Consider the following 27633-nt stretch of genomic DNA (forward strand, 5'->3'; position numbering starts at 1 on the left):
CTGTGAAGTGAATGATATTCACTTCCATTCCTAACACAATCATTGTTACTATGGATTAAAAGATGCTGCTTTTAAAACCCATCGCCACACACCTTGACACAAAAATAGCAATGCACACTGATTTTATTTTTTATAATACTGTAATGAATATGGGTTTATATACAACATTATACTAGAATCTTCCATGTAGTTTGAGCCTTTTTAAAAAGCAAAGAAAGTCATGAGGTAGGCCTAGATAAAAGCTCCCATCTCTGAAAGCTTCCTTAATTAGAAGCATCAGCATTTAGCTGGAGTACTCCTGTATTCCATATCACAGCCAAGCAAAATATTTGTGTGCTATCAGGCATTATTTATTACACCATGGTAACCTCAAAAGCAATAGCATGTTAGGAAATACACCATCACTGACAAGGTACATATTTCCTATTACTATTCATTCAGACTACTGAAAGCAATGGTTAATTTCCTTCTTTGCTTTTACAGAGATAACTCAGATATGTTTTTAAAGGCAAAAATACAGCCCAACCATTGACTTGTACCACAAAGAACATCCTTTACATGGAGTGCACCAGTTTCTTTGAGTTATAAAACTGATTAAAACAACAGATACTAAGGTCTTAAATACTGCAAAAATCACACATACAGAAAATAGTACTCCATCTGTTGAATTTAATGCTGATTTATTATTAGAATGGTATGTTAACTGAAGCCAGTCCTATGCATTTTGCATTCACCTTTATTTCCTTGTGCTTCACCTGCCTGGAAATGCTCTCCACTTGAAAACCTTTAGTGTCAAACCTGGTTTATGAATACTGAAACTTCTGAAATCTTACAGCTGACTGATGGCTCTCACAGCACTTTTCCCATCATTAGGGAACACATAGCCATGTTTTCCTGCACACAGCTGCCTGTTTTAAATTGCCTCTAAAGCTTCTCCCCTTCCATCAACGCTGTGTGACACAACACAGGCAGGCACACACGCTTTCACAAGACCACTGCAGAGACTTCAGCTTTCTTTTGGAGCCAGATAACTGAAATGGGACAAACCTGTGGGATGAAACTACATGAGGGGTGCAACAGCAGTGATCAAACACTGCCCTGTCTTCTGCAGACCTTCCAAGAACTTTTCTCCATCCAAAGGGAAATATTTTTGTTAAGTTTGTAGGGACAATATTGAAGACTTTTCCGTTTCTGAGGTTATGTGGAGGAAGAGTCTATAGCACAGCTGTAAAAACTAACTGAAGCTGTGGGATGCTTCACATGCTGGCAGTGTTGTCTGCCAGGAGAGGATGGAAAGCAGCAGCTCATGGGATCAAGCTGGCCCCATGCCAGGAGGTGTTCCTACCTATGGCAGAGGGATTGGAACTTAAAGAGCATAAGGTTCTTTCAACCCAAACCATTCTATGATTCTATTCTTTGCAGACAGAGTCCAAGCAGAATAGCAGAGGGATCTGCCTTAATGATGTTCTGCAGCATGGGGGCCTAGAGAGATGAAAACATTAAACAAATAAAATAAAGGATGAGGTGCATTTTACTCCATACTTATATAGGATTAGATTAACAGAACCGTATCATCATTGACTGGTTTGGGTTAGAAGGGACCTTAAAGCTCATCCAGTTCCAACCCCTGCCACAGGCAGGGACACCTTCCACTGGAGCAGCTGCTCCAAGCCCCTGTGTCCAGCCTGGCCTTGAACACTGCCAGGGATGTGGCAGCCACAGCTTCTCTGGGCACCCTGTGCCAGCGCCTCAGCACCCTCATAGTGATGAATTTTTTCCTAATATCCAACAATGGCTCTTGCACCTCTGTGTTATGTTAGCATAGGCAGAAAAACCTCCCCCTGTTAAGGTACTGCTTTATTGAATGTTATAAAATCATCATTTTCCTTATGACAAAAATATGGTGAAAACATACGTTAACCTTAACACAGCCCCTAAAAAAGATCCAGTAAGTACAAGAGAAATATTTAACAGTCAGCACATATTGGAAATAATGGAGGTACAAAGGAGCCCTACACGGGTTCAGCATTAATCAGACCTGTGCAAGCATTCTGGTGTTAACCCCTATTTCACTAGAATCTAGTCAGGGCCACAGCAAACAGGAGCTGAGTCTATGTCAGTGCTAATGCCCACATTAACTTGCAGAGTGGTGATCTTCACTGCTGCAAGCAGAGCACTGAGGCCACTCTGACCCCTTGATTGCCCTTTGGTCCATGGGGTAGTTCAGGCCAGTTCTGTGAACTGGAGAAAAAGAATCTGATTGAGACCCTTTTTTACTTCGGGGTTTTCTCCTAGTAATACTTGCTACATCACCATTAAGGTCAAATGGAATAAGTAAATTATTACAACATATACTCACAAATATTAAAGAGTGCACCTTCTCTGGATTAAAACTGTGCATATACTCAGGAGAAGCAGGTTTTACTTTCTGTTGCCCTACTAACCAGTGAGATGCTCTTGGCAGACTCTGTACTTCTTACTAGCTCAGATTACCTACCTGTAGAATAGGTAGACTAGTGCTCTTGTTCTTTATGCATTGAAAAGCACTAAAGGAAAACATTTAGTAAAAGAAGTATAGAGTCATACACTATATTACTTTCATGGCAGTTAAATTGAATCTTTCAGAAAGAGAAATAAAGAATGAGGTATGACTGGATGAATGCTATGTTACTGCTTTGATAAATTTTGTAGGTGTCTAAGACCTGATTCAGTACTGTGTCAGCACCACAGGCACTGCATTCACAATTAATAAGGCATTTCCAGATACAAAACCATAGCATAAATAGACTAAACAGATAAACACATGCAAGAACCACCCTTATTAGACAGTTGGAAAAACAAGGCACAGAGACTAAAAGCCTTGGCTAATGTTGCACAGGAACTCACAATGCGCTAGGAATGCACTCCACAACCCCAGAACTTCAGTTCCTTGTCCCAACCAAATGCTACTATTCACCAAACAGCAAACTTCAGTTTGTGCCTGTTCAGAAGCTGCAGGGACAGCTCCATCACAGCCCCCATTCTGCTTTTACAGTCTGCCACCTCCACCAACTGCATTGCTTTAATCACTTCTGAAATAATACTGCAGACCAGATGAGTGTAATGATGCATTCTTCTGCATGGTAAGAAGAACCTTTTAAACCCATGTTACCACTAAAGCCACTTTCATAAGCACCAGACATAAGATGTAGAAGACAAGGTTTAGAAGTTGGAGTCTATGGAAGATAATGTGATCCGTTAGGAAATGAAGCCCTGTGGCACAACAGCATTCAGTAAAACAACAGAAGCTGTGAATTAATATCAACATTTTTCTATCATCTGAGATATTTATTATAATCAGTAACAACAGGAAAGCTATGATTGCAAGTTAAGCATTGTGCAGCCCGTATGCAGAAAGTACTGTGTGACTGAATCAAGGCAGCACAAAATAGCAGTTGGAAATTAAGTGCCTTGTGAAATTTACACTGTTTAAACTAATCAGTTCATTGTGTTAACGGATTCATGATAACACATCCACTTAGTGCCTTGGTAAGTGAGCTCCTCTAATCCTCCTCCTTTTCTGCTAGCTAGCACTTTCTCCACTTCTATGGCATCAAACTGGGATGTCACAAATAACCAACTGAGATCTAATTATGGAGGCAGAGCATGCCAGGAAAGAAGATGAGCAACATGGGAAAGGACTCTCCGCATTATCACAAAGAGGCGCATAAGGGGGAGCGGGGCTGGCAGGGAGTGGGGCAGCAGATCCCACAAGGCTGCATGAAAAGCACAGTTTTGCTGTATCTTCAGCCCTGAGACTTGAGAAAACCTCTACAATAAATGTTTGAAAATCACTATGCCATCACATACACAGTGATGTTAAGGTCCTTTTCAACCCTAACCATTCTAGGACTCTATATGTGCCATTAGTTTTCAACATGATGATGAGTACGGCAGTACAATAAGCATTCTCCTTCTTTTTAAATCCAGCAATACAATGTTTGGGTGGTGGTTGACCCTGCAAGGTCTGACATCAACAGTGTCATAAAAACACTCTGCTTTACAGCAACAGAGCTTTTTGCTTTCTCGTCAGTAACATTTGCTATACATACAAGCATATACATAACAGATATACATAAACACATACTTTTTCACACTATTGTTGCCTGTTGAGCTAAAATGAGGGTTGTGGCACAGGCTGTCCTTCATCCGATTCTGATCAAGTGCCACTGGTATTTTGCATTTCACAAGCGAGGATTGAGTGGATAATTATCACAGCTGCAGAATTCCTTTAGTGTCACAGCTTCCCCATCTGTACTGGTAAGTGACAGGACAAAGACACTCATCTCTCCATGAGAAAACTGCTTTGAGAGCACATAAATGAAATTTCAGACAGTAGTAACTTCATTTTGCAGACAAGGGAAATATAAACTATGAAAAAGGAAAAGTGGAAAAGCCACTGGTTTAATGGAAGGGGCACAACACTGGAACCTGAGACCCCTGTAACAGTTGTCATTTATCCACTTTTCACTAGCATAAGAGATTAAGTCACATGAAAGACATAGAGGGATGGATTGCAAGGTAAAAATTGGCCTTTAAATTGTCCTTAGGATTTGGGGATTATGCTGAGACCTCTCTGAGACTCCAGATATCTTCCCTCCTCCCAAGATGAAGTACACACTGTTACCATACAGTTACACAGCTTTCCCTTGCTTTCAAAATACCAGAGCATGGGCTTTGCAGTGCTTTCTGAATCCTCAAGGCTTGCCCATGCCAGAAGCTCATACAAAGCAACTAACCCCCAGAAAGTTCACAGCCTTCATATAGGCTGAACTTGCTGCTGCTCACACTGCAGAGGTAGAACTCACAAGCTATGGACTCCTGTGAAGGGAGATTTTAGGTGAAATCCTCTCACCTGCAGTAAATCCGGGTAGATGACAATAAGGGACCTTACACTTGCACTCATATAGCTGGTTTGGTGAACATCACCAGACAAGATATACATTAACTTCAGTTAATAGCAACACTAGTACTCCCCTGTAAGAGTTTGTGCATGAATGTATATGTTGAAGGAGCAAGAGGTTTAGATTAGCATTTTATTTATGATTCAGGTTTATGTTGGAAGAAATTTTGGATACCAACTTCAAAAAGCTGGGATGAAAATATGCAATTACAATGTAAGTTGTTATTACTATTGTTAATTCCAAACAAACTACTAGAATCACAGCCCTCTACTATAGCACTTACTTCCTGGTTACTTCTCAGTGTAAGTATTCATGACTGCTAATTTCCATGAGTAATGGCTATAGGTTGAGTTCTGTAAAGGTTATTAACTTAACACTTCTGCTCCCCTCAGTTCAGGACAGACATGAAGAAAGTGGAGAGGGTTTGAGGAGGGCTGCTAGAGAACATCCTCTGTAAGGAGAGACTGAGGGAGCTGCATTTTAGTCTGGTGAAGAGGCGGTCAAGAAGCATTCCAATAGTGCCTGCAGCTATCTGAAGAGTAGTTACAAGAACAGAACACTGCTTTTCCCAGTCTTGCCAGGAGATATAACAAGGGGCAACAACCACATATTGCAGCTTGGAGAGCTCCAATTTGGTATTATGGAAACCTCTTTTTACTAGGAAGGTGATGCAGCACCAGAGCAGGTGCCTAGAGAGACAGTTAAAATTTGACTATAAACAAAGCCACTGCTGACCTGGAGTTGCAATAACCCTGCTCCACATGGAAGGTCAGACTAGATTATCTCCAACAAATGCTTCCAATGAATGCTTCCACAATTCTAAAATGGTGCAGGTATTATACATTGAGAAAGACCACAAGAAGGTTTCTCAAATGTCAGACCTACATGCTTTCTCATTCATAGTCTTTGTGAATTCTGCATCAAAACCTTGCCTGCATCATCATGTCTGACAATATGACACCAGTACCAGACTCACTGCAACAAGCTTGCCTATCCAGTGCCCCACTAGTTTCAATACAGAGCTCAGTCATTTTTGCAATTAGAACTTGCAATTAGAAGTGTCTTGGGATCAAAAGGAAACACTGTTCACAGTACACCTTATTTTTATTCTGATAGTTATACTTTTAAAATCTGAAAATATGAAGAGCACAACAGTTCTAAACAGTCCTTTAGCCTTAAACATCAGCCATCACCACCGGTCACTTTAAAAAGTGATTTAATATAGAGAAAGCAATTAGTTTAATGCATCAAGGATGCAGAAGTTGAGTTTAAAACATTAATACCAACTGCACCAAAAATACCTTCCTCAGTCCAGTGTCTCATCAGAGATGGAAATTCAATTCCTAATTAATTCATTTTGCTGTATTTGATTGTAGAGAAAACTTTGTCTTGTGCTTAAAAGCATGAGAATGCAAATAGCAGACCTGAACTTGGAGCTCAATTCTGCTTTCAGTTTTGCTACAAAGTTTCAGGTTTTTGCAACTCACTTAGAACAAACTTTGTGAAACAATCCACTAAAGCAAATGCATGAATTTCTGAGCATCCAACTCAATACCAAGATTAACATTGGAACTATTGCTGAAATTCGTTGGAATGGGAGTGCTTGGACTCTGAACAATTAAGCTGGCTGTCTCCATTATACACATACCTGATCATGCTACTTCGTAGGCTGGTTTGGACCAAAGCAGAATCCATTTGATGTTTCACTTCTAATTAATAACCTATCAATAAAGCTGCTTCTGTGAGAAGAAATACAAGTACATTGCTCCCTCTCAGTGGCTGTTCAGAAACCATGGCATCATCCCATTCTGAAAAGCAAGAAGATAAATGTGGCACCTGGAACTGTAATGAAGTGTGAATTTTACTTCCAGCGCACTCCAAATAATGAATTTTGTGCACTGCCTACAGCCAGAACTTCTGCATTTGTGTGGCCACTGATTAGATAAACCAATCTGTTAGGGCTGGCTAGGCTGTCTTATTGAGATAAATGCTTTTGCTAAGCACAGTCAAACTGCCTCAATTTCTTTTTTCCTAGGGTTGCTGTTACCCAGTGAAGAGTTCAGATTGCTTTTACCTGTGCGTCTCCATACCTCATATCTTATACAAGATTTTTATAATGTATTCTTTGTATTTTCAACCTGAACTTGGAATTCTTTTAGACTATCAGCACTATTTGATTCCATCATTAAACCCCATTGTTGTCTGGATTTTGCATTATAATTTCCCTTCTTAAATTTACAAAACAATAAAATTTACCAAAGGTAAGATATAATACAAACTTTGAAACTCCTAAAATGCATAAAGGAAGCCAGAGAAGGAAAAGGAGATGATTTCAAGAGCTCCTGAGGTCTATGAAGCATTACTCAGGGAAATATTTAGACAGTGCTTTGAGCAGCCTGCTCTAGTGGAAGGTGTCCCTGCCCATGGCAGGGGGGCTGGAACTGGATGAGCTTCAAGGTTCCTTCCAACACTATGAAACATGAAGTTCTTCTGTGTAGTAGTAGCACTGAGAAGGCAGAGAAGAGGAAATAACTGCCAAATTCCTAGATGTGACACTAGCAGAATACCGAAAGAATATAGTATTGACTATCTAAATGTTAAATGGATTAAGATTAGACTTCTAGTCCAAGTGCTAAGGTAAATGTGGCTTCTTGCAGAAAACAACAATGGTGCCAATAAAAGCTTCTCTCTGTTAAGCCTCCTTCAACAATTAGAGCAAGTCCTTTCACTGGTCGTAGTTCAAAACACCACCCTACCCCAAAACTAGTACACATGTTCTATGACTCAAAGAAAAAGGTTCTTGGGACAATCTTGAGCTGGTTTATACCTGTCAGAAATCACCCAGAAATGTAAGCCAGCTCTTTATTCTGAAGTTATCCTTTCACTGACAAAAATACACCTTTAATTCTTAAGGACTGTTGGTCATTTGCTTACTTCTCAAAGGAAAAGACTGCTCATTCTGAACTGATTACAGAGGTGATTTCAAGGGTTTAAGGGGCTGTGTAGACCTGAGGGCTAATATGGAAGGAAAGAATCAATGTTCTGTCTTGGCAAATGTGAGAGATCGAAATCAAAGAGAGAGAAGCATAAGAAAATGTATGTGCTGCACCTGTGGGAGTGTGTGGAAAGAGGGTCAGGAGGAGCTACCACATACCACTACCTGTTCTACCCTCTCAGTCTTTGATTCCCTTCTTTGTGCACATCAGCACACAGCAAGCTCACAAGCTCAGATGTACACCAGCCACAGCAGTGGTGCTGTTTCCTTGAGAGTTCACATCTGTTTTGAGCAGACTGAGGAGAATGGGGAAGGGCTGCCACATCTCCCAGCAGCACAAGACAGCAAGCAAAACTCCGAACACACTGCTGTCTGAATGTTTTCTTGTGCGATCATAGAACCTATATCCCTGTTGCAAGCCCCTTGCTTTCTCCTCTTCTGCCCTGTATGGGAACCTGCATCACCAGGAGATGTATCCACGGAACACTTTCAATGGAAACTATTTCATCTTGCCAACTATTGGGAAGAGTGGCGTGAAAATTCAGTTGGCATTTTGCACTCTATGGCAGTCTGTCCTGAATCTCTCCCAGTTAAAAGATTCTACTGTCCTTATTAAGACAGAAAATGAGGACTTACATACCCCCAGTATGTACTGCCTGTTCTCCACTGCCTCTGGAAGATGCCCACTGGAACTGAATCTAAGTGGCTGCTTTCCAGACAGAAACAGAGATACAGAAGTTCTACTTTCTCTTTATGACATGTTAAGAGGTTTATTCCTGGTTTAAATCTAAAAATCTCCTCTTCCAATTATACTTCACTTTTCTAGGAAAGAGCTCTGTAATCTAACACTTACAGGTTAAAACACTGAGCTGGATGAATCCAAGAGCAGATGTCTGAGCAGAATGGCTTGGAAATTAGTATTGTAGCATGTGGTGAAGGGCAGGCCTTGAGGAAAGAAAGCGGAACATAAGGAAGGAAACATCTCAATTATGACCACCTGCCTATCAATCACAATGCAGCATTAAACCCACTTTTGTTTACAACACATGGAGAAGGTTCTGCAGTTTACCTGTGCCTATGCCTCAAAAACCTTTTGTGAACCACAACTTCTTGCTACACAGAGGCATGGCACAAACTTTCTGGGTCATCGTGAGACAGAAAAGGACTTCTTGTATTTGTGAGACACAAAAAGCATACCGATAATCACAGCAGACCTTACTTAGGACATCACATCTAGTCTATCACATTTTGGTCTCAGAAGGAAACCCAGTTTTGTAAGGGGAAGGCTCTTGGATCTCTTACAAGGTAAGCAACAACCACAAGACTCTGAAATCACCAACTTCTTTCTCTGCACAAAAAAGAAATCTCCAAATTGCTTGTGTTGTTGTGTCCTTGCCCTTTCCATCTTCCAAGATTTTCACAGGGACCATAAATAAATCCAGATTAGCATTACTAAAGGTGACTCAAATATTGCTGAATGATAATATACTAAGGGAGAGATTACATTCACTGACAGGTTGACAGTAAATGAGACAACAGCAGCACTGGGACCAGATTTCCAACCAAGGTAATGCTGCTGCAGCTCATTCCCAAGTGACTGTTGCCACAGATCACACTTGTGCAGTAAAGGAAAGCTTAGCTCCAAATGGCATTACCAAGAAGTTCTTGCGGCATTACGCAATATGCCCTAAGGTGCAGGAGGACATTAGCTGCAAGTTTTATGAGTAGCTTGCATTAGAAAAATGAAGCCATTAAATTCTCATAAGCTGTTAAATTTTTCATGTTATAGTATTCTGGAAATGCTTTTTGTACCATGGGCATGCACCGGTTACCACAACAGCAAAGCCCAACCCTCTTCCTATTTAAGTATCCTTCTCATGTCTCAGGCTCACCCCTTCCCTTTGTTTCAAAATATCCTCATTGTAGGTCCTCATGGCTCAGGCTGATTTACTAAAGTGAGAGAAATGGCCCTGACTGAGAGCAGTTTCGCTGAGAAAACTGTATAACTTGCTATTTTCTGCTAGTTGCACCTGATTTTGTACCTTGGGCTTTCTTTTTCACTACGGTTCCACTTCCAGCTTGCATTTCTTTTCTCTTAATCTTCTAGATGTTTTTTTTTTTAGTTAAATCTTCTAGATGGTTTTTTTTCCCTATTTTATTTTCTCAGCAAGATATAAAGAAAACCACCAAATAATCCAACCTGTGCCACAGAAGTGGACAAACAGAAACGTAGAGAACGTGATTAGCAGATGGCTTTGTAACTGCCTCTGCTTTCATGTGAGCCTGCCTGGGTAATCAAAATGTGTAAACTGAGATCAATTAGTACACCATTTCCCACTGTGCTGAGTTCTCACTTCGTAATCTTCACTCCTCAATTAGTTATCCTTCTCTAATTAAACATAGTGACAAGATGCAGAATCCTCCCTAACATATCACTTAATTTTAATCCTTATGATTAAAAAGATCTTAATATTACCAAAGTGGAATAATGGGCTCAAGAGAAGCCCAGAAGCTATAAATAATCAGGATGGTTAACATATTTCTGCTATGAACTACATAAAAAGTCAATGATTTGCAGGCATAAGAAGCACTGGGAAGCTGGTGATTTCTTTGAGAGTAGTGGAAGCAGACAAAGCAGAAGTCTGCTACACTGTGCCTAGACAAATAAGTGGTTTATGTACCAAAGAATATATTTCGAAAGGAATAAGTGTAGCTCAGCTGGCAGTGTTCAAGGCCAGGTTGGATGAAGCCTTAGGTGATATGGTTTAGTGTGAGGTGTCCCTGCCCATGGCAGGGAGGTTGGAACTGGATGATCTTAAGGTCCTTTCCAACCCTAACTATTCTATGATTCTGTGTCAATCTGGTTAAGTTTTTTTGGTCATCTTGGTAAAAATCAAACACACTTCACTTTTTTATTAGCAAGGAATTTCATGGCCTGTCACATTACTCTTTCACCAAAAACTGTTTACTTTTCAATGTAGGTTTCTACAGAGTGGGCTGGTACTGATCAGTGTAGTGTAATGTAATATAACCCTGGAACACAATGTGTTAAATAAATCTCATCATCGATTCTATCATGAACTGATGTGAAAAAATTAATACATATTCAGCATAAGAGCTCATTAAAGAAAGCCTCTGGAATTCCAGGTTCACATGCTTAATCCTATAACCTAGACTGCCTCTGTTTAATTATACAAGCTTACCATGCAAATGATTTTATTAGCTATGTGTAATTGAAAGATAAATGTACTTCAGAGCTCTAGAACTCCATTATGAAATCAACAGTTCATATTAAAAAGAATCCTCAACATCTTGAAGCAGACCAGGTGACTGATGTTTGTAAGCCTACAGAATATTTAAGGCAAGATAAATAGCAATGCACTATTTTTTCCCTTCCCTTTGCTCTGCCCTGAGTGCATCTGCTATGACATCTTTTACTTTCTTATTTTATATCTTCTGCATTCACATACTCCTGCCACATTCCAGACTCTTTCTTAAAACCCTATACCTACTGGCATGCTCAAGGAATTCTAGCCTGCAGATTCCACTCTGCACTTACAGCACTCAAAGAATGTGAACTGAAAGATGAGCTAGAAGAATGCTTTTACTAAAAAGAAACACACTGCCAAGAGCATTGGATCCTTTGCTCCTCTAATAAACAATGTACAGTGCCCGAATTTCATCTGGATAAGGGATTAAAAGTGCTTCTCACAGTAATATATTAAGACAGAAAAGTGCTTTTGTCATCAGTAATACAAGACTAACAGAGCACTGAATTTTGTTGTGTCAGGAGGACCTCAGATGTGGGATCCTCTGTTTGTGTCCATGTTCTCACACCATCGTGATGAGGCTATAAGTACCAAGCCACTTTCGGGAGCAGGAAGTGGCTTGCCTCAACCCCTGTCTTCTTTCCACGTTGGGGTCTAAACCCCAGGCTCAGTGCAAGTAGCTGCATTTCACTGCTTCTGCAAGGACAGGAACAAGGGCAGGTCCCACTCACAGGATCAGAGTGGAGTTCTTCCAGCAAATACAGCACTTCTGACAGAACTACACCAAAGCAAAGAATTGCAAACAGAACAACTAGGACACAGAAACAGGAAAAGTTAATGCCATTTATGATGCCTTTCATTTTATGGTGGGGACAATTGCAAACCTGACTAATGCATCCTAAGAGCCATTCTTCAGGATGTAACAAACATAGATTCAATGCACATTAAGCCCAGTAGACATGCTTCAAGAAAGGAAACTTAAGACAAAGGATGCCCTACAGAGATTGCACTCTGCTCCGGGCACAGAGCTCTCTCTGAGTGAACCAGACCTCAATAAGTGTGACACAGCTTTAGAACTGTCTCTGGACATGTAAGAATTGAGCATGAGGGGCAGGAAGAAGCATCTATGGACTGTTAGGAATAAAGCAATTCTGATTCAGCAAAGTGAAGATGCAAAGTCATGCAGCTCTCCATAGCCTACCAAACTCAGACACCCACCAAGCCCCAGAGAGCAAGACAAATGAGAACAAATACCTGCTTTGAAGTGGTAACAACTCAAGTATCAAAAGAGTTAAGGAGATAAAAAGCACAACAGATGAACACAGATGGGGCAGGCAGAGTAACAGCAAGAAGCAATGAGGAGCAGTTTTCATACATCAGCAAATTCATCACAGTCAAGTTTTTGCAGGTATGAATAAAAGCAGCATTTTAGAGAGTGTTTCAGAGGAGGAAAATGAGTTAATATTACAGATGTTCATGTTCAGGACATGCAGCTTATGTCTGAATTGACACAGATGAAGGAGTCAAATGCAGGCTGTCCCTGTCAAACATGAGGCTACAAAACCCTTTAGCAGCAATACCCTGAAGAGACACAAAACAGGCCAGATTACAAAGCCAAGGAAATGATGTTGCAGTAACCAAGATGCAAAATCAGCGACAGCTTTGGTGAAAGCTCAGCAGTTATGTATAGAGAGGAAAAGCTGTTACATAGACAGAAGCAGCAGGATATTGATTGGCTGGGTGGAAAGAGAGAGGAGGAACTGTGAGCTGAGGGGAACACCCAGATTACTCATTCCGATGAGACAGCAGCTGGAAGGGGACATTGCAGGAGCACTTGGACAGATTAAGAGTTCCAGGCTAGCAATGTTTTGTTTAAGGCAAGACAGAATGTGCAGTGCACTCAGAGGTGCACTGAGGCTGTAGGCTGTACAAAAGCTGATGGATGTAGGCTGCAGAAGCAGATCTACAATACTTCTTAATGGACTTTGTTAATTCCATGCAATATTTAGCTCTGTCTAGACAACTATTTAACCATTCCAGAAAGGTTGGGCTTTACATTGTGGACCAATGACTGAAGCCATCAGTATTTTTATTCTAGTGCTACATCACTTGCTACAGATTACTCATTTCCACAACTTATTAACACTTCCCACTAGTTAACTCAGCTTAGACTACTGCTTGTATGTCAGTGTATTTCCAGTAGCAAATTTTCTGCCACTGCCTTTTCACACTTCACTTGATGTCCCAATTACTCTTAGGACAAGCTCTCATTTTCAAGATGCTTGCATGTTCCAATAGCCAGCAACAAGAGCTGCAACTTCTGATCCATCTGTACATGCTGGTTTGAGGAACGTGTTGGATCCAGCCACAGGAATCTGAAAGACTGAATGGCAGTGCAGAATTCTCCGTGTTCTGCACTTCTTTCTTCATCACCATTACTTGAAAAAGATGAACCGTGTGTCAAATAACATCAATTACCTCCCTAAACTCCTGTTTTCCTGCAAGTGATCACACACCCCCAGTTAAAAGCCTTGTCAGTCCTTATCAAGCTTGCCGATAGAAGTACAACGATCACAGACACAACCACAGACACAGACACTAATTAACAACATTCCATTGTGCCACAAATGAGAAATGCCAAGAGATCCACTTTACCCTGCCCTGCTCCTTACACAGCTCCCAGTTCACGAGCACACATGCACACAGACAGCAGGCAGACAACAATATACAGAGATAATGAATGGGTCTCTAGTGTTTCAGATTTACCTACAACCGTGTCCTTCCATCAGAACTTTAAGAGTGTTTTGCTTCTGGCACTAGCATTAGCAATCCCACAATAAAGACTGTTAAGAAAAATGTTGCTCAACATTAGAGATAGTTAGAAACAGAGTCAGAAAAATCTGGGTGCTTCCCAGGAGCACTCTGCAAATTACTCATGATCTACTAGAGGTATTTTACATAACATGCATCACATTGCTGCTGCCAGTGGGTTACACAAGCCTCTGACCAAAGGAAATAAATAGAAATCAAAACAGAAAATGAGTATCCTGATGAAAAGAAGAATGTGTGCATCTCGTGTGTTAAAGACACAAACTGAACTTGAAATAAAGGACATGCATATGGAAAATGCACATATTTGGGGAGGTTTAGGGGGAGAGAGTTAAAATGCAGATAAACCTCTTACTGGTGCAAATAACACGTGAATTTGGTTTTATATCCAGACTATCCGGTTCACAATCCTTTCATTCCTACTGTGGGAAAATGGGGACTGGGAAAAATGTCCCATTGAGGAGGTTCTTTGCTTTCCCCCTTCTTCCTTATTCTTTATTTTTATTTTACTTTAAAAGTCTGTGATGACCTAAAGAAAATAAAACCAAACTGTGTGCAGTACTTTAAAATCAGCTTTCCCTTGGGTCTCAAAACTGCATCGCTTTCATGTGCACCAAATTCAGCAGGAACAGAGTGCACAAGAAGACTAAAACATCAGAATGAGGGACAGCAATATATAAAAGTAAATAGAAAGAAGTCATTTAAGAGGTAAACATGTCTTACTCAAAGCTACTGCTCAGTAGAGTTAACTCCTCTTTAGTGTTACTAGCCTCTTTTCTAGACCATTTGTATACAGTTTATACAGAGCTAATTGTCCGAGATAAAGTTATCATTTAGCCTATCAACTGGGTCTTTAAAGGGGCTCTTCTACATTCAGCCTGTAATCTTACCTTGTAGGCGGCTTGTCTCATAAACTGCTTTGCAGGCTGCTTCCATATAGCAGGCACTGTAATGACCCATCTTACTTCAGTGTTTTCAAAGTCTGAGCCCCCTTGGTCGCTGAGCTCCTAAATAAAATGAAACCAGAGGTCAATGCAAAATGATGGGTGTCCACTTCATAAGAAAACATTCTTTTCTGCTGGCTCAAGTAACAGTAACTTTCCCTTTTCAACTCTTTTCCTCTTCCATCCATGCTACAAATCAGAATTATTGCCAACCTGTCAAGAATGCTTTACTGTGCCAGAAGTCGGGATTAGGGTTGATGCCTTCTCAAAGAGGCCTATAGAAAAGTTTATTGCTTAGCATGAAGGAGAAAAGTTAGTTTTTCCAAAAGCAGCTCCTGCACTGCTGAATGTTACAGAACATTTACATACACTCTTAGTCACAGCGTGGGATTTGCTGTTCGCTTGAGGAATTCACACTTGCACCTTGATTAATACCCAGAAATATATTTGAGGTATCACTGATGAACATTATGCTTTACAGTCTGGGGTTTTCAATGACTTCTTTATACAGCACGTTCTTTTAAATCAACTTTTTACAACTCGGTTAACAAGAGGAAGTTAGAGTTAAACCCTTTAAAAAAATAACTGCTTGCTCCTTGAAACTTTGGCTCTAAGCAAACACTCAAGACCAGTTTAGTTCTTTTATTGTCCCTTTTTTCCCCTTAAAAAGAGGAAAGTCTGTATTGCATTTGCGAATTAGGTGATATACTGACATGTTTTGGGAAAGGTTCCAAGCAAAATGTCATTACCATATGTCCTATCTAAATCTCCATCCAAACAGGGAAAGGTTCAGAAAGGTGAACAACAGGCCTTTAGAATGTAAAAAACTCTTTCTGCATGTGCTGTGCCAAGGTGTTGGGTTTGTTTAGCTATGCTGCAGTTCAAAAATCCAGCCTGGAAAAGTGCTACCTTTATATTGCGAAGGGCACAGGAATGGACAGGTTATGGTGCAAAGTAACGATTCATTTACATCACTCGTCCAATTAGTTTCAGCATGCACACATAAATCACAGGGATTTATTAACATCAAGAAAGGCTGTAGCCTTGAACAGGCAGGACAGCATATATATGAAACCCAACAGCATTCACTAAGGATTTCCCCAGACTATGCATGGGCTCAAGTCTGTGACTCTGTGATCAACCCCAAAATCTAGTTAAGTCTTTGGCAAGATGAGGAATTGGAGTTGTAATGGCAAGAATATTTCCCTGTTGCCTTAAAGAGGTCTCACAGAGAGTAGGTTAAACCCATCCAAAAAGGTACGTTCCATTTTAACAAGGCTATTTTAAACAACACTCGCTGGGATGAATATACTGATTTGACTCAGCAACTTGCTTACATGGACATTACAGTGGTGCATTTGAACCAGTGTGCACTTAACGTATGTTTGACTGTTTATATGAGATTTTAAATCTCAAAAACTGCTTCCTGGGGACATCTATTTTACAGAAGAATATGCAAAACAACCTTGTGTCCCAAGAAGAATATCACAAGAAATGAGTATTTCAACATTTCAGATGGGAAATGGAAAATAAAAAGCCACACCAGCCACAGCAGAGGGGGGTGGGGGGGAAGGAGGAAAGAGAAAAGCAACATAAATGGAGGAAGTCCATCAGAACACAGTATGAATTTAACAAATTAAACCAGATGTCTCTCCTACTTTCCCCTTGTTCCAGTGCCTCACCTCCCTCACAGTAAAGAACTTCTTCCTTATACCTAACCTAAATTTCCCCTGTTTCAGTTTGAACCCATCACCCCTTGTCCTATCGTTACAATCCCTAATGAACAGTCCCTCCCCAGCATCCCTGTAGGCCCCCTTCAGATACTGGAAGGCTGCTGTGAGGTCTCCACGCAGCCTTCTCTTCTCCAGGCTGAACAGCCCCAACTTTCTCAGCCTGTCTTCATACGGGAGGTGCTCCAGTCCCTGATCGTCCTCGTGGCCTCCTCTGGACTTGTTCCAACAGTTCCATGTCCTGTGATCTGCCCCTCTACTCTGCTCTCATGAGACAGAATCTTGTGTGAACATGGAACTACATGTTGTTCCAGCAGTATAGGAGACGAGGAGAGGACATAGCCTCAAACTTATTCCTGTGCTTCAGCACATGCATTTTTTAATTGTCTTTTCAAATCAACATTTTTTTTTCCATGAAATAAAAAACAGTGGAAAATATTTAAGCCACTAAGAAGATATTCAGAACTCTGCATCTCAGTGATGCACTTAACTATTAGTGAATCAAGCTTCCCCTGTGTGAGGGGAAATCACTTCAGGCTATTGTGAGATCTCCAGAGTCAGCCTGCCTAGAGTTTCTACAGCTTCCTTACTGTGTTTACATCAAATACTACTGAGACCAGAGCTTGTCAAGGTTAAAAGGGCTAAGCTCACATTTATACCAGTTATAACACCAGCAAATCTAGATAAGGAAGCACTACCCTACCTTTAATGCCTGTTCCTTAAAGTATTGCAGAGCGTAAGCAAATATCTCAAGTGCTTTGACTTTTTTGCCATTTGCAGCTGTCAGGTCTGTCTCCATGGTAAGATTCTACATGAAAGAGAATAAGTGGAAGTTATTAAAAGGAAAAGGAAAACATGAAATTAATTCCCACTGCTTGAGGAAAGGGAATTCTTCATTATCCACCTGGTTAGGAAAAAGTGACAAAATTGTTCTGAAGAGGATCTAACTCATCACTTGAATTTCCTGGAGCATGACATCTGCTGCTTATTTTAGACTTCGTTTGTTAACACCTACGTTATCTACAGATAACTGCGGGCAGAGAAAGAAATATGGACTAAACATTAAAGAATTACAATGAATGTATCTGTAATTAATTGCAACAAAGCTGCATATGCAAGGTATTTAATCCAAGAGTTAAAAGCATAGATCTTTGGCTTCCCACCAACACATGAAACCAGAAAACACCTCATTACAGAAAGTACTGGCCAAGTCCCAAAACTTTAGAATGGATTAAAGGCAAAAATATAATCAGCAGGAATAATGTCAAATTAGCAACATGATTTGCACTTGCAGTTTTGACAATGAACTCAGGGTAAATTTGCTCCTCTGCACTAGAGTTCTGGATGGCTCTTATGTTCCATTTCTGTTTTCTGACTAGAGTTATAAAACAAACCAACTTCATGCAGACTCCCTCGACAGCTATGAATTTCACCCAGGCAAATTAGGACATGAAGATCTAAGCAAAGCAGATACTGAACTTCTAAGATCTAAAAACAAGGCTGGCAAAATACACTTGCCAAATGCAGCGAGAAGCAAAATGAATCATAATGGTAACTGAATTTATTTTATTTACTCTCTAAACATAGATATAGAACTGCTTCACATCTAGCTGCCAGTCTTTAGGCAGAAATCTAGTACTGCTCACTGGAAGGTAATCCGAGCTGCAAATTCACAGTTATTCAAGGGAATTGGTTATTACTTACACCAGTGGTATGTAGCTTCATCTTAAACTTTTCAAAATACAACCAGTGCTTTGATTCAGTGGGATCCAAGTCATGGTAGAAATCTCTTGCTGCATACCCAAAGCTATGAAACTTCCTCTCTGGTGTTAGGAGGATAGTGGTAGGTGTCTTCTGATTGGATACGCCTGGATCTCCACCTTCCCATCGCCTATCCAACAAGTGAAAGAGCTTCAGTAAGTGATACTAATGTTTGGAGCAGCAGGAAAAACAGTGTATCGTGAGGAAAACAATGTGGTGGGCAGATCGCACAGACTACTTTCACTTTCCAACAACACTAATTTCAATCCTTATAATACCAAAAGCAAGTGGTTTTATTCACATCCAAGAAAAGAAGACTGTAATTTCATTTCAGATAATTCAATACATTTTACAGTGAGTCGTATCATTTTTAAGGACATAATCATGCTCTGTCTTTGATAAGGATACAGGTTCCCTGAAGCAAGCCATGCACAATCAACACTGAAATTTTCAAACCAAGTGTATGCATGTAATAAATACTGTACAGAAGAAATCAAGTAATTATCCAAGAACACTACTGAGGAAAACCCCAAATCTTCAAAATGAGCAGCTTGTCTATTGTCAATCAGAGTCCATGAATGCCTCTTTGTAGGGAATATTTTCCCCATTTTGAATTAGGGACCTGTTTAAGCCATCTGAGCACAACTGCAGTGAAGTTGATCAAATCCCCATTTCTCTCACAGAAAGCTCTCTAAAGCAAGAAAAGCCAATTCAACCAGAATAGAATCCTGTGCCTAATTTCCTGGACACCTGAAACTCTGAAGACACATCTGCAGATGTTGAGTTCTCTGCATCGCACTCTCTACCCACCTGAAGCTGATGGATTTTGTGTTTTAAATACCCCAAATGCTGTAAAAGCTTTAAGCTGTCAAAATAGACTATCCAACCTCCAAGTATCTCATCTCCACCAAAGCATTTCCTTCACTACTGTCCAGTGAAATGGTGAATAGAACTATCCTATCCTACCAAGATTGTGCAGGTATCTTCAGGAAGACCCAAGAAGCACAAAAATATTAAGGCAAAAGTAACCCAAAGCTTGATTCACAGAATGGATAAAGAAATAAATAAGAACACTGAACACGTGAACACCCAGCAGCAGGAATCGGGAGGGCATGGCAGGACAAGGTCAGACAGTAGGAAGCACAGACACAGCTGTGAGCATTCTTGTCTTCTCCTCAGTGCTCAGTCATAAGAAAAAGCAGAATGGAAGAACAAGAAGCTCACAGTAATGCTCCTCCTCACCCTATGTACGTGTATTTTCAGCATGGGAAACAAACACTTCACCAGAAAACATTTTTATAAGAAGGCCTTAGTGGAAAATCTGTTTATGCTGTCAGACATAATCATAACACAGCTCAAAGAGGAGCCAAGTTAAGATCACACAGGCAACTGCATTCATTATTAAACCACATGTTAATTGTTTCTTTCTAAAGATAGCCAAGCACACTTTCGTAACATGCTACTGCCAAAGTTCTTGTTCTGAAGCACAGAAAGGTTGCCTTGTTTTGTGGTACTTGTTTCTGTGACATAGGAAGATTATGGATGATCTCAAATATCTTTTCCAACCTACTTGATTCTCGTTTAAAAAAAACCTCTTCCATTTCACTCTCAAAAACAGTTGAGCCAATTGAAAATTAATAGATTTCCAGACCAAGGCAGACAACTGATACGGAAAACGGCAATTTAAGGCGTTAATACTTGGCAATGTAACAAGGAACAGGATCTTCTAAAGTGCTGGAAACCCTTCAGACCACTCAGCTAGATCAAACAGACTGAAATCTGCCCTTTTTTTGCACTAGCAATTGCAGAGAATCACAGCTCTATGAATTTACCTCAGTTTAGAGGGCATTTCCACTGCTCTGAGAGCAGAAACAGCATAGTGATAACCTAAATTATTTCCACCTTCATCTGCTCAGAAAAACTTCCCTAAATCTCCCTAGCTCCCACTGCTCAGGCTCCCACTATCAGCTGGCAAAGGCTCTGCTCCAGGTCATTCCTTCTAACCTGCTGCTAAGCAATGTACTTTGGTCAGCTTGAAAACTCTGAGTAGGTGTTAGAGCAAGCATATGGTTGCAATGTGAAGAAGCTGGGATCCCAAAGCCCATGAACAGAAAACACTGCCTATTTCACCAGATTGCTAAATCCCACACACCCGCTGCAAGCAGAGAGGAGACAGACTGCTATCGTTTTTGCTTGGAATCATTAATGATTCATTCTGAGTCACTGGTGGGAAATGCCATAAATAGGACATGGCTAATAACAAAACTTCTTTATTTTTCATTGTGGCTGGGCGCATTTGCTCTGTCCAGAATAAGTACACTTAAGGAGCAGTTTAAATGAAGACAAATTGATGCTCAGTGGTATGGGCTGAAAGTTTCAAAGCCACCTAGAGAATTGGATGTTCACTTCCTGAGGAGATTCTGATGGAAACTCAAGACAGTAATTGCTCAGCACATTCTAAAGTTCTCAGCTTGTATTACTGCTTGGTCATAGAAAGAGCAATACGGAAACTGAAGGGGCAACCTGACTTTACCATTTGCAATCAGAGCTTTAAAAGTATTCCTGTGTGACATCTATTTGAGAGAGATGCAGCTGCAAAAGATGTGCATGGTGACTCCTGACTGCCCACTCTTCTCAGGTGGAGCAGTCAATTAGTGCAGGATACCAGTCAGTAGGGTTGGGATTTCACACCTTCATCTGCAGTCTTCTTTCTGCCTCCCAATATGGGCAAAATAATACTAATTACTGCTCTTAGGCTAAAGAAAAATATATGGAAATACCTATTAAGAGCATAGATTAATACAAGCCAGAAGTATTCTAAATACACATGGAAGAGATCATCTCAAAGCAGGGTCTGAGCTGCAAATCTATTCAAGCAAAACCCAGTGTAGATTTGTGCCTAAATTCAGACATAGGAGACTAGTTCCTAGGCTGATATAAAGTGGAGTAGCTCTGCATATCAGCATTGACCTGTTTAGAGCCACAGAGGGTCTGACTGCATATTAAAAGTGAGAAAAGAAACAGTAAGAAAGCACAGCAAGGATCACAAGGTTATACTAAGGTTAGAGAAATGCCCTCAATCTGGCTGACAGACAGAGCAAAGAGAGTGATCCGTGCAGAGTGATGAGAATTTGATACAGAGCTGCAGCATAACAGTGAGGGAAACAGAGTAGTGGGGTCATCAAAACGTAGCTGAACACAGCTAGGAGTGTGTATGCAGGAGAAAGGCAAGCACATGTCTGCCAAGAATTACAATCAAACAGGGAAGAGAAGCGAAAGGAAAAACCTGAAGGTTGAAGTAAAGTTACAATGAAAAAAGACCACATTCTGCCACCTTCCAAAGACAGGCTGCAGTTTGTTTCATAATCACGGGCATTGTTTCATTTCTTTCTCTCCATTTGTGAAATACATTCAGATTGCTGCTGCTTAACCAGCAGCCAAAACATTTATAACCTCACTTAAGTGTATATAAATCAATAGGAGTTTTTCCAAAACTGTGTAATACCTTCTCTATTCCCTCCAACAGATACATTATTATTAACTCATTCTACAGCTTTCACTTTGGCTTTGGCCCTGCCCCTACCACTGAAGTGTTTGCTGAACTCATGGCCAGGTTCTTCACATACATTTTAACCACAACTATCTGGGGCCCTCAGCACAAGAGGGATGTGGACCTGCTTGAGTGAGTCCAGAGGAGGCCATGGAGATGCTGTGAGGGCTGGAGCAGCTCTGCTCTGGAGCCAGGCTGAGAGAGCTGGGCTGGGGCAGCCTGGACAAGAGAAGGCTCCTGAAGGGGAGACCTGAGAGCAGCTCCAGTGCCTAAAGGGGCTGCAGGAAACCTGGAGAGGGGCAGGACAGGCCAAGGGGAATGGCTTGAACCTGCCAGAACAGGGGAGACTGAGATGAGCTCTTAGGCAGAAGCTCTTCCCTGTGAGGGTGCTGAGGCGCTGGCACAGGGTGCCCAGAGAAGCTGTGGCTGCCCCATCCCTGGCAGTGTTCAAGGCCAGGTTGGACACGGCCTTGGAGCAGCTGCTCCAGTGGAAGGTGTCCCTGCCCGTGGCAGGGGCTGGAGCTGGATGAGCTTTAAGGTCCCTTCCAACACAAACCAGTCTGGGATACTATCATCTTTATAGAAGCTGTGGAGAACTAGGAAGAGGTGACAGACATGAATTATTACCTTAATTAAAATTGATAAAACAATAACTTACGCTAAGCAATCAAAATGCAGTCTTTCATCCATCATCTAGAAACACACACCCAACTCCAAATACATGCTTTAGTCTACTGATATGAGTGAGGCCACTCATGCATTTAAAGCCAAGTATATGCTCAAATAACTTTGTTAGGTCAATGCTTATACATTCATTTTTTTTAGGGCATCACAGCAACTAAACACACAGAGCCAAAGACATGACTTTGTCTACTAATTACACAACTGGAATCACAACTTTGCTGATACTACACTCAAGAGTGGTAGTAAAGCGCTGAGTGTTCACTCTTTTCTGCAGTAGGACCTTCCCAATAAACCCATCTTAACCTTAACTGAGATATCTGCAGAAAAGCAGCTTTGTTAACAGGCAGTCAGAAATCCAAATGTCTGGAAAGGATCAACACTAAGTAGGGAAGGTGGAAAGTATGTGAGGAAGCAAAGAGGACGATGCATCACTGGTAGGCTTTATTTTCATATAAACATGCTCGAGTGCGGGCGGGAAGTTACATTTACTCTGCTGAATATTCCTAAATTAACCAACATGTGAGGCCCATTATATACAGAGTTTGAACCTCTTTGTACCTTCTGAACTACTGAAGCCTTGTTTTGATACATACACCATTCATTTCATTGGATTTCACAATTTATGTGTATTTATATGGAAATATCTATAAAAATATACGTTATTTCATAAGGAAGTTTTGGTATATCTTCCCAAAAAATCCTTCCCTGTCAGTAATATTAATAAGGGAAAATAAATCAGTTTTGGTATGAAAACATTTTCCATTGTTTAAAATACCTTGTTGGAAATCAGAATACATTTCCCCTCCCAAAATATGTTCCTTCCTTTTGGTTGAAAATATATAAATTCTTTTAGTTTCTTTGTACATCAGTATCTCTTACATCTACACAGGTCTGAAATCACAATCATGCTACCACTACTGAATGAGGAAGAAAAAGAGGTGTTTTGAACTATAAGTAGTAAAATGTCAATTAACATTTGGAACATAGTCTCAGCTGGCCACACAGCACCTAGATTTTAGTGTCCCAGCAGGGAGCCTGGTATCCTGGAAGGAAGATCTAGCCTGTAATTTAGTGCAGTATAGTGTGAACCCAATGGCAAAAATTGGGTCCTGAGGTAAAATTTTGAATCTGAAGAGCATAAAGGACATCCCTAGAAACAGCAGTGATTTCACTTAGTAAAATCTCCATAGATTATAGGAATAGCACTAAGTTTGCTCAGGTACAGCTTCAGAGATGTATTCCCTCATTTCATCCAGCTTCTTTGAGAAAGATGATTAATCATTTGCTGGCATAAGACAAGTGGAATTAATAAAAATAGGTTCCAACTTGACAACCCTGTAACCTGTCTGAAACAGCAACAGATGGTCTGGCCTTTGACTTCCAGCCTCACGCAGCTTCCTGTGCTGTTCAGAGAACAATAGATGGATGAGATGCATAAAAGGCCTTGAAGCATTACTCATCCATACTGAAAATGGTAAGAAGCTTTGCAATAGGATGGAAAATTTACCTCCCTTTAGACAGGATTTCAAACCACTCAGCTGCATTGGATCTCTGAAATACTTGCAGCTGTATACAAAACCTGCTATGCAGGCTGCTGCACAATCCATACTGTCTGCTGAGACAGAGCTGCATTCAGCTAGCGTCTTTGCTTAGAGAAATCACAGAATATCACACTGGATTACAAGGTGGTCTTTTTGCCCTTTTGTTCTCTGGGTTACACTGCTGCAAGCAGTACATTACCTACAGCACCTTTGTTTAGAAGAACTTGTATGGCTAAGGTTTTCATGTATACCTGGCTTGTATCTGAAATTATCCCTACCTTGGAATTGTTACAACACGGTCATTTTAAAGATAGCTTTAATAAGAACTGCATAGGGGTTCAGTTATAAAAAACAAGTTTTAAATAATCATATAAAACACTATAAAATGGTTTGTAGGGCAGTCCTTGCAGGCACCTGCCATAATAGTTTAAGCATTTGTGATTGCATTAGGTTTATATGCATAGCTTTATATGGTGTTGATTTAATCAAGAAATAAAAATACCCCAACCCACATAATGGCACCTAAAGTCTGTCCCTTACATACATATAATACAAAACAGATTTCTCAAGCCTTAATTTTCACATTCATGGTGTTTGATGGCTTATTTCCCAGTATCACTGGTTCATTATCAGAGATTTGATTTAAATTTAATGCTAAAAAGCTTAAATTAGCCAAAGGAGCTACCAGTTTCTGTGTGCAAGTAACTAAGTGTTGCAGACACAACTGCAAACAAACATGATTCCAAGGGACAGGCAGCACCTCTGAAATGCCATGACCCTTAATAAATGTGCAGTTTCAATCTCTGAGAAAGAGCATCCTGACTGAATAATTATCACTGTTCCCTGGGCAATTCTAAACACTCAGTGATCTCTCCCTTTGCTCATGTCATCTTGTAAACTCAGCAAAAGAGAGGACATATTCACATTGATTATTAAAGCAAATTAGAATACAGTAAGATGCAACAAAAAATATAACTGTGACAAACTGTGGCAACACTAAACAAATCTGGACACTTCAGGCTCTTGTAGAGAATATCTATAGCTACTGCAGACAGTCCATGCTATCACGATCAAGAACTAAATGCTGCATTGCAGCCCTTACCTCATTACATGAATACATTCTGGTTCCTTGGTGAAGCTGTAGGCGTAGCCACTGGATGTTGTGCCAAAATCAATAGCCACAACAACAAGAAATAACTGTTCTACAGCATCATCTGCATCAGAGTCCTTCTGTTAAACAGCAGAAGCAAAATAGACACCAAGTCACTGATAAGAGTAATGGTAACCCTTTGGCATTTCTGATCTCTGAGACATGCACATCTCTTCAATGGAAAGAAGGACTTCCCTAAAGTTGCATTTGCAACAGAAGCTGATACCAGAAAGCTGCACATTTCAATGGAAGTGAAAATTCAATATATAAATCAACATATTTCCTGGAGCTTTTAATACATAAACTTCAGAATCAGGAGTTTCCTTCACACTAATTTTCTTTGGAATAGCTATTATCTGGTATCATTAAAACTTACAGCTGAACACTGGGTTACTGGTTTGAGGGCTGGTTTGTTTGGGGTATTTTACTTAAAACTGATAAATTGAAGAATATGTTTATATCCATCAGCATGGTATATTTGGGACTTGTTTGGTAACTTCAGGAGTAAACTATGTCATAACCCTAAACATGAGGCATTACTGCCATTCAAAACCTAAACTACAGCAATAAGCTTTATAACCTACAGTAATTATTTATTTATGAAGAATTTACATAACACTGATTTTGTAACCATTACATGCATTCTGTTCCCTCCTGCCTGTGCTAGAGTGTGGAAAGCTGTTGAGCTGCTTGCAGTGAATTTGAAACCTGCTCCTGCATTTTACCAGTAATCCTGCAGTCTCTGAACAGCACAGTCAAGGGCAATATGGGAACATTAACCAGAAGAGGTGGGAGGCTTATGGCCCAAATGATAATGATGTGATATAAAGTATGATGTGTATAAACAAGGAATTGCATGACTCCCCACTATACTATTGTCTAACATAAATTCCACATAAAGGAGCAATAAGTTATGAACAGCAAGAAGCTACTCTTCACAAGCTGATGTGGTTAAAGCACTAACAGCTTAACAAGACAGGAAGAGAACAAGCTGGAAATACTGGTGAACAGGCTATGCGCTAAAGGCAGGTCACAGTGAAGGAGGGCAATACACCTGTCTGCACATCATTTTGACAAAGTCATCTGTTGATCTGCTACCATACAGGTCATGTGTGAATCCTCCACCACAGCTGCTCAGTGCTTTCAAGCACACTTTGAAGCAACTGTTATTATCTTTCACAGAGGATCTGCCAAATGTCCTCATTCTATGAGCAGTGTTCCAGCATCTTCCAGTGCCTAAAGGGAGCCTATAGGAAAGCTGAAGAGGGACTTTTTACAAGGGCCTGTAGGGACAGGACAAGGGGAATGGCTTTAACCTGCCAGAGGGGAGGCTGAGATGAGCTCTTAGGCAGAAGCTCTTCCCTATGAGGGTGCTGAGGCGCCGGCACAGGGTGCCCAGAGAAGCTGTGGCTGCCCCATCCCTGGCAGTGTTCAAGGCCAGGTTGGACACAGGGGCTTGGAGAAAGCTGCTCCAGTGGAAGGTGTCCCTGCCCATGGCAGGGGGTTGGAACTGGATGAGCTTTAAGGTCCCCTTCAGCCTAAACCATTCTGTGATTCTATGATCTTCCTCCTATAACTGTTATCTCTGTGCCTGCTACTTCCAGCACCTTTCTATTGTACCCCTACATTTTCCAAGATTATCCCATAGGCCTGTTACTTAAAATGCAGAAACAAGAGTAATAAGGTTTGGTCTGAAATAATGAAAGACTTGTTTGGGTCCTCCTAACACAGCTTTTCAACTAGGGAAACGTGGGGTTTATATGTCTTCCGTAAGACTTTATAGTCTTAAACTTTAGAGTTTAAGGAGAAAATCTAACTGAAAGAGGATATAAAATTCATCACTGTGACAGAAGAAAAAGGGAATGTTATCAAGTATATGAAGAAAGAAAGAAAAGCAAATATTTATGAGAGTGTACTCTGGAAACCCAGAAGAGGGATGATGCACAACTCTTGATATAAAAATCTAAGGAAAAAATCTGGTAAGGGTAGCAATGTGTTCTGAACATGACCTTTTGCAATATCAAGAAACACACCATGCATATACTGTGTTACAGATGATGCAAATGACCTTAGAAACAGATGGGACCTAGTTTTAATGGGAATTTATCAACCAAATGACCATGATGTGCAAGAGATTAAAGCACACTACTTTTATGGGACATTTGTTTGCTTCTAAAAGTTTTTCCTTAAGGAACTAAACCACTTCTATTTTAAACTCCTCTCTTTCTCTCTCTTTA

At 40.5% G+C, this 27633-nt stretch overlaps 1 protein-coding gene across 1 annotated transcript in view; it reads right to left on the reverse strand.

The window, feature by feature from the left end:
• HSPA12A (heat shock protein family A (Hsp70) member 12A) overlaps positions 1-27633 on the reverse strand; it is a 103008-nt gene that overhangs the window by 12499 nt on the left and 62876 nt on the right. Inside the window, exons 6-9 of the mRNA XM_034061355.1 lie at positions 25349-25476; positions 18415-18601; positions 17414-17518; positions 14927-15043 (exon numbers count right to left, since the gene is read on the reverse strand). Coding sequence (XP_033917246.1) covers positions 14927-15043; positions 17414-17518; positions 18415-18601; positions 25349-25476 — 537 coding nt within the window. The remainder of the gene's footprint in view (positions 1-14926; positions 15044-17413; positions 17519-18414; positions 18602-25348; positions 25477-27633) is intronic.

The sequence above is a fragment of the Melopsittacus undulatus genome, chromosome 4 (assembly GCF_012275295.1).
Source record: "Melopsittacus undulatus isolate bMelUnd1 chromosome 4, bMelUnd1.mat.Z, whole genome shotgun sequence".
Taxonomy (NCBI): domain Eukaryota; kingdom Metazoa; phylum Chordata; class Aves; order Psittaciformes; family Psittaculidae; genus Melopsittacus; species Melopsittacus undulatus.